The sequence below is a fragment of the Alexandromys fortis genome, unplaced genomic scaffold (genome assembly GCF_014885135.2).
Source record: "Alexandromys fortis isolate MF-2015 unplaced genomic scaffold, M_Fortis_MF-2015_v1.1 scaffold_153, whole genome shotgun sequence".
NCBI classification, from domain to species: domain Eukaryota; kingdom Metazoa; phylum Chordata; class Mammalia; order Rodentia; family Cricetidae; genus Alexandromys; species Alexandromys fortis.
Window position 1 is genome coordinate 3,654,361 of NW_026068032.1, and position 10,365 is coordinate 3,664,725.

Genomic DNA, 10,365 nt, shown 5'->3' on the forward strand with positions numbered 1-10,365 from the left:
CCAGTGATCCAGGGACAGAAGGAAGGACGGGGCAGGCAGTGCAGGATCCAGGAGAACACAGGAGCCCCTGGAGCCCAGGCTGAGGGTGCCGGGCTCTCTTACTGGGGACCTTGAGGCTCACTGCTCTGGGTGGGTAGCCTTAGAGTAGGAGCTTAAAGTAGGAGCTTAAAACTGTTGTTGAGCACTGGTCCTAGCATACAGCAGGCCAGAGTTTGGTTTTTGTATTTCTTCAGAGATGATGCCTAAAAAGTTATAACTGTAAAAGTGTGTTGTAGTTTTTGGCTTATTTGTGAGTCGCTCAACATTTTCTGTATCATTTTTTATTTTTGTGACATGAAAATGAGATGCTGGCCAAACATCAGGGACAATTTTTATGCCTCCAGTACTGGTACCTTTTCCCTCCCCAGTGTGTTGTTGGCTTACACTTGGCCAAGAAGCTATCATTTAAGAAACTCATTTTCTCGCTGGGTGTAGGAACACTCAGGATTCCGAGGTAGGACAGTTGTTGAGTTTCAGGCCAGACTGAGCTGCGTAGTGAATTCAGAGCCAACTTGGACTACTTACTGAAATCTTGTATCAGAACAAATGTCCAAATCAACAAGCCAGCCAACCAGCCAGTCAACCAACCCACCAATTGACCAACTAACCAACCAACCCACCAGTTGACCAACGAACCAACCAACCAATCATCTAACCAGCCAGCTAGTCAGCCAGCTAACCAACCGATCAACCAAGCAGCCACCAACCAACCAGACAGTTCACCTACCTTATGGTATCTACCCACTTGAAGATGTCTTCCCCATGGGCACACAGTGCCACTTTTCTCCTACCGTTTATTTTTGAAGCTCAACTCCATGTCTACCTTTAGTTCTGTCAGTAATACAGAAGCCAAGCTTCACTCATTACTGAGTACATGAACTGTAAACACTGGCTACTTAATGATAAACAGGACATGGGCAGAAATCTTTTTCTTGCGATGCAAATATTCTGATGCTCCCCTACTCCCTTCATTATTTAGGCACTAAGTAGACGCACTGAAGTTTAGGCACAAACCTTTCTGCTGCTTAACAACAGAAAAGTGGTGTGAGGTTGCTTGAAGCATGATTAGTAAAACCCAGAAACAGAAATTGGCGTTCAATCTGAAGGTCAGAAAAGCAAAGCAGCCAATCATTGGCTCTTACCTCAACCTCTGTCCAAAATGGTGATCCTACCTCCAGGAATCGCAGAATGGGACTGAGCCTGAGAGCTGTCTCCTCCCGTTTTGTAACCCTCTCTAGTTCTGGGATTAAGGGCGTGCACCACTACTGCCTGGTTTCTATAGCAAGTTTATGTGGCTACTGGGATTAAAGGTATGTGTTATTGCTGCGTGGTCTGTAAGGCTGGCCAATGCGGCTGTTTTATTGTGATCTTTAGGCAAGCCTTGTTTATTAAAATACAAATGTATGGTATGCCACTACAGTTGCTACATAAAGTTGTTCTGGGACAATCTCGGCTCAGTCTTGGCATTCCAGTTTCCCATAGTAACTAAACCATGTTTTGTGAGAGCATTGGTCTTTTGCTATTTTTTTTTTTAGTTTGAATATGCCTTAAATTCCTGTTGGTAAACATCACATTGAATTCTGTCCAGCCAGTGCCAGTTGTGTGCCAGCCTAGAGAATCACATGATTGCTACATCCATTTTTCCTGATCTCTGCTAGCTGGCGCTTTATTTGAGCTCTTGAGATGACTGTACCATTAGTAAGGGGGGAAGATATTGCATTTAGGAGACTTTTTCCCAGGGTGTACAGTTACTTCATATTATATAAAGCTCTTTTCTAACTGGAGAAACAACTTTGTTTTCTCTTTGTTGGGTAATTTCCATTGATTAGATGTTTCTGGGTCTTCATCCAAAGATGGGAAAAATAAAATTTAGGATACTTTTATTTGAATCTCACCATTCTCTTATTCCAAAGGTATGAAATAAATTTATAGCTTTTAGCTATTTGATTGAGCAGGGACTCTCATAAATTCCAAGTTTTATCATGTGATCAGGTTTTTCCTGGACACTAACATTGTTTGCTGTTGCCAGCCAAGTCTGGCCCAACAGCCTGCTGCTAGATACAAGTGACTGGACGGGACTCGGGTCTTGGCCTGTCTTCCCCCGTCCCTCCCACCAAGCTCAGCCTCACTGGAAGTCTGAAGGAGGTTGAATGCTCGAGAATGGCTCTCCTGTGCCTCTGAGTTTGCAGGACTGAGCCAGAACTCCACATGCCAGGCTATTCTCGTGGCTTTTCTAGCCAGGCCAAAGCCGAAGGACACTGGGAACGTTGGAAGAAACCTTGTTCTTTTATAGATGAAGGCTTGGCCTGTGTGGTGGGGCAGGAGGGAGACTTCTGGATGAAGACACCAACCTTCTCACGCTCTCCTTCCTCCCCTAAGTGCTCTCCCCCTCTCCATTCACGCTCTCCTTCCTCCCCTAAGTGCTCTCCCCCTCTCCATTCCTTGCTCCTCCTTCTCTCGTCTTCCTTCGCTGATCTTCTCCAGGAAGAACCCCAGTATAATAAATTTGAGAATGACCCACATTTATCTGCTTCTTGTTCCCTGAGTCCACAGTACCTGTTCTCCCCACACTGAGCCTTCACTGTACAAATCAAAGTGTTCAGTGCTGTTCAGTGTTGAGCATCTGATCTGGTCGCTGTCCATCTTACCCTACCAGATAGGCTAGGATGCCAGTTTCTGCTAATTTCTCTGCGAATGCTCTTAGAGATTTAGCAGGGCAGTGAATCCACAGGTCCTGCTCTCCCTTTCCTCTCTCTCATGGTTGAGACCTGGCATGTTCTGGTGGAGTGGACTGCCTGAAACCCAAGCTGGTCCAGCAGTGTCCATCTCAGCTCATGCTTGAGAAGAAGCAACTGCTCAGTGACATCCACCAAAACATGTTTCCCGGCAACCCCATCAATGCCCTGTGTCTTCCCTGCAGTCTTGGCTCTCACTCGTGCGGGTCTGTGGATCAGGGCCTTCAGAAAGTGCCCGAGAAGCAGTGAGTGGACAAAGAATGGACATGCTTGTAACACAGGTGCATCCACTCGTTTGACAACAACATCCCATTCAGTGTGATAGAACAGGTGCCGTGGCTGCCACCAGGAGAGAAAGGGACACAGGAGTTTGACACTCACTCTAAATTGAGTTCCTGAGTGCGGGGAGCGTGTTCATAGACAGCTCTGCAAAGGCGACCATATTCAAGAATGTATTTTTCTTTTAAATTGTTCTCCTGTTTGATCAGTATAGAGAGAAGTGGTTAAATTTGTTTTTTATATGTGTTATAGACTCTGAGTCTGGACAGGCAGAGATCTAATGATCCAAGAAACCCTTAACTGTCTGTCTTGTTTCTAACTAGTGTAGCTTACCGTCAAGATCAGAAAGGCTGATTTGTGTTTGTTCTTACTTTCTAGCTAGCTTTCTGTGTATTCCCAGTGCGAGAACATGGAATTATATGTATTTTTATATATACATGCACAATTTTATATATATATATGTATATATATATATGTATATGTGTGTGTGTATACACACACAGAGTGTATATAATTATATATTATCAAAGGGTTTGTCTTACCAAAGCTACTGTTATTTTTGGACATACTCACATACACAGTGAATAATTTTGAAAATTTGAAAACAGGTGACTACCTTTTTAGAACTTAAAGTCTGTCTGATTTGTGAAGAGGTGTCAGCTTGCTGTTGTAGCAGGGGGATTTCAGTGGAAAAGTCAACCGTGGTTCCTCTCTATTTCCCATTATCAGCACACTTTGGTTTCGTGATTTTTGTGGGAGACCCATGTGCCCCTCCTCCCTTTGGGGAGTGTTGGCAAAGACCAGCATGTGTTGATGGCAGGGCTGCCAGGCCACCTCACACTGTTTAACAGTGAGGTTCTTCCGCGCTAGCTAGTCACAGTCTGGTGTAGACACGGAAGGACGAGTGTCACTGTGGCGTCTGTGTGGCCTGCTCCGTACCCTGGATTTCAGATCCTGCCCCTCGTGCGGTCGCTTCTGTCATCTGTTGTCACCTCATGACTGCAAACCACCTGCGGAGGTGTCTGGTGACATCAAGGCAGGTGTGTCTCTGTGCCGCTCTAGTGAGTTGATGTGAGTCCAGCCTCTCAGCTCTCAGCGCTGGTAGAGGTTGCATGGCAGGTCCCCTTTCTTCTCTCCCGAGAGAACTGCACTTCATTAGTAGATCCTGCCAAGTTGGAAAGAAAAATAGTAATGATTTTAAATCTAGCGGCTACTAAAAGTAATGTTGACTCCAGTGTTTTTTTTTTTCCCCAAGAGTCTACTTTATGTATACACAGTGAGGACTTTAAAACACAAAACAATCAGGAAATTGTTAGAATAATCCCATTTTAGAATGTCATCAATAAGAGCAAAGCCACCACCATTATAAAAGAGAACATCGTCACCAATGGGGAAGGGTCTGCACCTCTTCCCAGTTCCCACTGCTAATACTGGGGCACAGGGGCCCCCTGTATATAAATGCAGGTAAACAGGTGGAGGAGGAGGAGTAAGAGCCAGGCCCTCTTGTCCTGATGTAGGGCTGTCCTAGCTGACCCCCAGTTTCCGGCTTCCTGCACCAGTCACTGAGTGCTCCATCTCACTCTCTGGGGACTCACGAGGAGGCAGGAATCACTTTCCTTTCCTCCCTTTGTTCTTTGAGCTGAAGCCATAGCTGTGATCAAGTCGCAAGGACCAGGCTGTGGCATCAGAGAGAGAGGCTGGCCCGTGTGGCAGCTTTTCAAAAGGTTGAAGTATCTGGAAGGCAGACACGCACAGCCTCTGTGGTGCGCTTAATTTTAGAAACTTCTTAATTTTAATGTGTTGTCCATGGCACAAAAGACATTTTCTCTGGGAGACATGTGTGGTGTTTGAGGTAGCAGCTCTTACGTTACTAGAATCCTGCAGCGGCAAGGCCAGCAGGAAACTCTCCCTCTGTCCTGGAGGTTTGCTTTGGCCTTCACAGCCCCCAAAGCACTTTATAACATGGCTAGACTGTATTGAGTTCCACTGAGATCGACGCCCATCAGCTGAGATTTCTCCTTTGAATTGTGTATTAATGCGGCACTGGTCCTCAGGCTCCAGAAAAGCCTGAACGCCAGCCCTCTCCTCACACCCCAGATACAGGCATCGCCTGCAGCCTCTGTGTGACCTTGCCGGCACTCTTTTTTAAAACAAGGAAAAAAATGAGAAACCTTTGATGTCTCAATTGAGTTGTTAAAACGCTTAAGACAATAGGGTTTTTTTTTTTTCTTTTTTGTAAAATGAAATAGAATCTCCCCAGACATGTGGTGTTGATACTCCTGAGGTGGGGCTCTCATCTTCTCCCCAGAGGTGAGCATATGGGGTCAGAATGGCCTTTTCCTGACTGGGTCATAGGGACTGCACATTTGAACTTGAATCAGGAGCCAGGATGAATTGGAAATCTTAAATTCAGACTGAAGCCTTTGTCCCATGCAGTTATCTATAAATACAATTACAGAAGACAGGTTAGGAATGTTAATATTAATGTACCTTTTTTGACTTAAAATCCATGCGTGTTTCACATAGCAAGATGATTATTGTTTTATATGATTGCACAGGAAGCCAGAAAATGACTGACTACTGTGAGCGTGCTTTTGTGTGTCCACAGTGTGTGAAACTGAGATAGGAGGGTGGCTTTGGGGAGTTTCCTGCCAGCATTGAGTAAACTGAAGAGGTCTGTCAGGGCTTGCGGTGACTCCCAGGTCTCCTGCCTGCATGGCCCTACTTCCACTTCCCTGCCTTTGCCTCTGCTCTGGCCTGGCTTCCTCATACCAGCTGCTGTGCCCAGCCCACAGGCAGGCCTTGACACACACACACACACACACACACACACACACACACACACACACACACACACCAAGCTCACTGACAGGCCTTGACACACACACACACACACAACCCCGAGCCCACTGGCAGGCCTTGATGTACACACACACACACACACACACACACACACTCGGAGCCCACTGGCAGGCCTTGCTGTACACACACGCGTGCACGTGCACACACACACACACCAGAGAGTACTTGCTTTCTGTCTTTCGACATTCTGGGGTCTTTAAAATGGAATGTGCACTGTCTTCCTTACTTGCAGATAGGAGGTTGTGTGCATGCTTGGGATGCTGGCCTTTTCTTCTCTCTGAACACCTCTTGAGGGACCCGTCCTCCAACCACTAGTGTTCAAAGGACTAGGGCTGGTGTGACCCCGGAGGCTGTTCAGGTGACGTCTCCATAGTGGGAACATGTGGACTAAGAACACAACTGACTAGAAATCAAGAGCCATTTGCGTTTGGGATAGCTTGGGACCACAGCAGGTAGGGAGGTGAAAGCAACTCCTTGAATGAAACAGTTCTGTTACACTCCACTTCCAGAAGAGGATGGCCGTTTCACCAGGCATGGGGATCCTGTCCTCCCAGGACTTGGGGGGGAGGGACAGGAGTATAACCTAGTTACATAGCGAGTTTGAGGGCAGCCTGGGCCACTTGACACCCCATCTCAAAACCAGAAGGCATTCCTCATGAAAGACCTTCAATTATTCAAGAAAATGGTCTGTGTCATTCTTTAATGAGAAATTTTTATGCCAAGTGTGCCCAGCAATTGAAACATAAAGGTAGGTGGATCTTTGTGAGTTCAAAGCCAACCTGGTTTAGAGTGAGTTCCGAGCCAACCAAGGCTAAATAATGAGATTCTGCCTCAAACTAACCACCAAAAGGAATTTTTTAAGCTAACAAAACAGTACTAAACTTTGCCGTAGGAAAATCAGATGTTTCTAGTCCCGCGCAGAGGCTGCATTTGCCTCTTTGTGCATCGCTCCGCGCTTCTCCAGGGTCTCAGCCTGGGACTGAGATGGCTTCAGCAGCCTCACCGTGGGTGAGCGCTGCTCTCTCCCTCTGCTCGGCCCGGACAGCACCTTCGCAACCCCTTTGCGAAAGAGCCAGTTCCCTGAGCATCTGAGACTTATCCAGAGGTTTAAAAAACATTTTTAGTTTTCTTAAAAAAAAAAATGCCTGCCTGTTTATTTAGGATTTTGATGCCTGTTGTTTCCAGCTGAATAAGTCTATTTTCAAAACAAAGCTTAGGAGATTTGGCTCGCTTTTCTTTCGCTGGCAAATATGCCAAAGGTCTGTTTCCCATAAGATGTGTCTGCCTTGAGTTGCTGTTCCGCCTGTGAGTAGTTTATTATACCATAGGTTTAATGGTAGAGCGTGTGCTGGGGGCCCTGTGCACGTTTGGGATGTTAGAGTCTATAAATAGATATCACGGGAATATGGTAGACTCACACAGAGCTGAGAACAGAAAGGGGGAAGCTGGCAGTCCTGTGAGCATGTCCAGGAAGGGCTACGTTGGCACCAGCTCTGGCTGACTGGACTTTCTGGGAGTGGTAACGTCGTATGTCCCCTTCTGGGCTTCCGGAGTCCACACTGTGCAGTTTCATCTCACAAGCCCTGCTACCTTTTATGAATACCACTTTATGGCTGACTTACACATACCTAACCTCCACCCTTTCATCTTAGGGGCATGAGCATCCTGGGGGGCAGGCTTTAGTGTCTCAGTTGCTCAGAGCCGCCATCTGCTTCTACTTGCCTTGTGGTCTCGAAGATCATGCTTGGCCCATGGGTACTACAGTGTGTCCAGAGGATGTGGAGTTTTGTCAGCCAGTGAAATATGTCTGGCTTTTTTTCCTCCCCCCACCCTCCCCCCCCATAGCTTTCATTTGCTCTTCATCCTGTGTGGTCTCTACTGAACGGAATTTCTATTTAGCAGAGATATTTACCCTCTTTATCATTTTCTATGGCTTGACTTTTTTTTTTTTAAAGGAGGTGTGTAGAATTTGAGCCAAAAAAGTGTAGTATCGGCAGCAGTAAAACCTAAAGATAGACGCTTAATGTGCCGTGTCAGTGTGCCCCACTGTCGTGCGTGTGGGTTCCGGTGTGTAGCTCGCCCTGCTTGGGATGCCGAGCTGTCAGACACTGGCACGCCAGGAGCCAGCTCCAGGGACTGGCGGAGCCAAATAATTTTCTTTTTTTGCTTGTTTGTAGGCACTTCTACAGTCTTCAGTTAAGCAGCAGCTAGATGCCATCGAGAAACAGTACGTGTCTGCAATCGAGAAACAGGCCCACAGGTGTGAGGAGCTGCTCCACGCTCAGGTACGGGTTGACCATGCACCCTGCGCAAGCCAGTGCTCCCTCTGCCTCCCTCTCCCCATCAGCTGCCTGCTTGGAGGACCAGTCCACTGGAGTAAACAGAGCTTGATCACTTTATGACACTCAGGATAGGGCACAGGCCCACACTGCATGGGTTCCCCCTAATCCGTGATTCCTCGTGTTTCCATTTCCATGTTAAATTAAGCTTCACAAAGTCGCAGAAGCAAAGAGATTGCAGAGTGCTTCAGAGTCTGAGTGACTGTTGTGACAGCTGTTGTCAGTGATGTTCAAGTTGTAAAATTGGAAAATAAACAGAAAAACAGAATATATCTACACTAACAGGGAAGTAACCTGTGCATTCTGGAGTTTTTGGTTATTTTGTACAAGTACTAATTTCGGTTTGAACTTTGTCTTACAAGCCAAAGCGATATGCTGCATTAATTAAGCCATGATTAAGTACAATAGTCAGTAATGTGTAAAACACTTCCTATAATGCTTTATAACTTAAAACTTGTAAAATGAAAATAGAAGCAGCTTTTTAAAAGGCTTATTAAATAGAATATTATTAAATAGAAAAGAAAATTGACTGCAATTTATGAAATAAAGTATAGAATTTGGTGGAGATTTGTGGATAAGCTAGACTCAAATAGGAATCTGTTCTGTTTAAAAAAAAAAATTTCTGCCTCTGCCCTCCAAATGGTGCAAATTTGTAATCACTTGTAATATCAGCCCCAGGAAATTCAATAGCTCTGGCCTCTGCAAGCACCTGTACACACGTGTACACACACACACACACACACACACACCGTGAAACATTAAAAACAATAAAAGAAAAAAGAGAAAATCGAGGCCAGAGGATCATTTTGGGTAGCATATAGTCTCTTTGGCCTCTCACTATTTTAGTATAGTTTGCTCCGCTTACTAAAGGGAAAGCCAAATGACAGCTGTTTGTACACTGTATTAGAATTCTCACGAGGGAATTATCCATGTTATGATGGGCTGAGGGTGCCTGAAACAAACCCCATCAGCCATGGGTCAGAGCATAGAGGACTTCTTCCCACATGGTCTGACACCTGCCAGAGGTGACCTGTGTTCATGTTTGTCTCGATTTCTATATAAATATCTTTTACCTAATTCAGTCCCCAAAATATTTTCTTTTAGATGTTCTGTAATTTGGGAGTGTATAAGTATATTGAAATCTAACAGTTTAAACTGATTTATGTATGTGTTGTTTGAAATCAAACTTTTTTTTTAATTTATCAATACATATCTTAGTTAGGGTTTTATTGCTGTGATGAGACCATGGTATGACCACAGTGACGCTTATGAAGGAAAATATTTAACTGGCAGTAGCTTATAGTTCAGAGGTTTAGTCCGTTGTCATCCTGGTAGGAAACATGGTGGCGTGCAGGCAGACACGGTGCTGTAGAAAAGTAGCTGAGAGTTCTCTGTCTGGGTCCTCAGGCAGCAGGAAGGACAAGCGAGTCACTGGGTCTGGCTTGAGCTTCTGAACCCTCAAAGTCCGCCTCTTGTGATGCACTTTCTCCAACAAAGCCATGTCTGCTAGGCCTCCAGTAACGCCACTCCCTATGGGCCTGTAGGGGGCATTTCACTCAAAACACCCCAATACACAACTTGTCCAGTATCTTTTGCTGAAAAATGATAATCTTCCATATCTGAATCTCCTGTACGTGTTTGTCAGAAAACAGTTATCATGTGTATGTGGACTCAACTGCCCTCTGTCTGTCTGGTTTCCCAACCTGGGCAGATGGTGTGTTTTCTTTATACGGGTGTCTTACTGGACTTGAACCAGGAAGTGCAAAGCCCTCCACATGGTTCTTGTAGCCAACCAAGTGGCTACTTGATATCTGATGCCCTAGGTTTCTGAGTAACATTGTTAAGCCCTGTGAGTTTTTATAACAAAGCAGGCTGGCATGTTGATGAGGACTGAGTTAGGTTTGGGGTGTGATGTCTTAGCTGCAGTGAGTGTGCCCAGTGTGAGCAGGACTGGGTGTGCCCAGTGTGAGCAGGACTGGGTGTGCCCGGTGTGAGCAGGACTGGGCGTATCTAGTGTGAGCAGGACTGGGTGTGCCTGGTGTGAGCAGGACTGGGCGTGCCCAGTGTGAGCAGGACTGGGTGTGCCCGGTGTGAGCAGGACTGGGCGTATC

At 45.9% G+C, this 10,365-nt stretch overlaps 1 protein-coding gene across 3 annotated transcripts in view; it reads left to right on the plus strand.

Moving 5' to 3' along the window:
• The window catches only part of Ccdc91 (coiled-coil domain containing 91), a 138,488-nt gene that overhangs the window by 62,275 nt on the left and 65,848 nt on the right, over window positions 1-10,365 (plus strand). For all 3 annotated transcript variants that reach the window (XM_050164720.1, XM_050164719.1, XM_050164718.1), the window contains one exon: window positions 8,093-8,200. In XM_050164720.1, coding sequence (XP_050020677.1) covers window positions 8,093-8,200 — 108 coding nt within the window. The remainder of the gene's footprint in view (window positions 1-8,092; window positions 8,201-10,365) is intronic.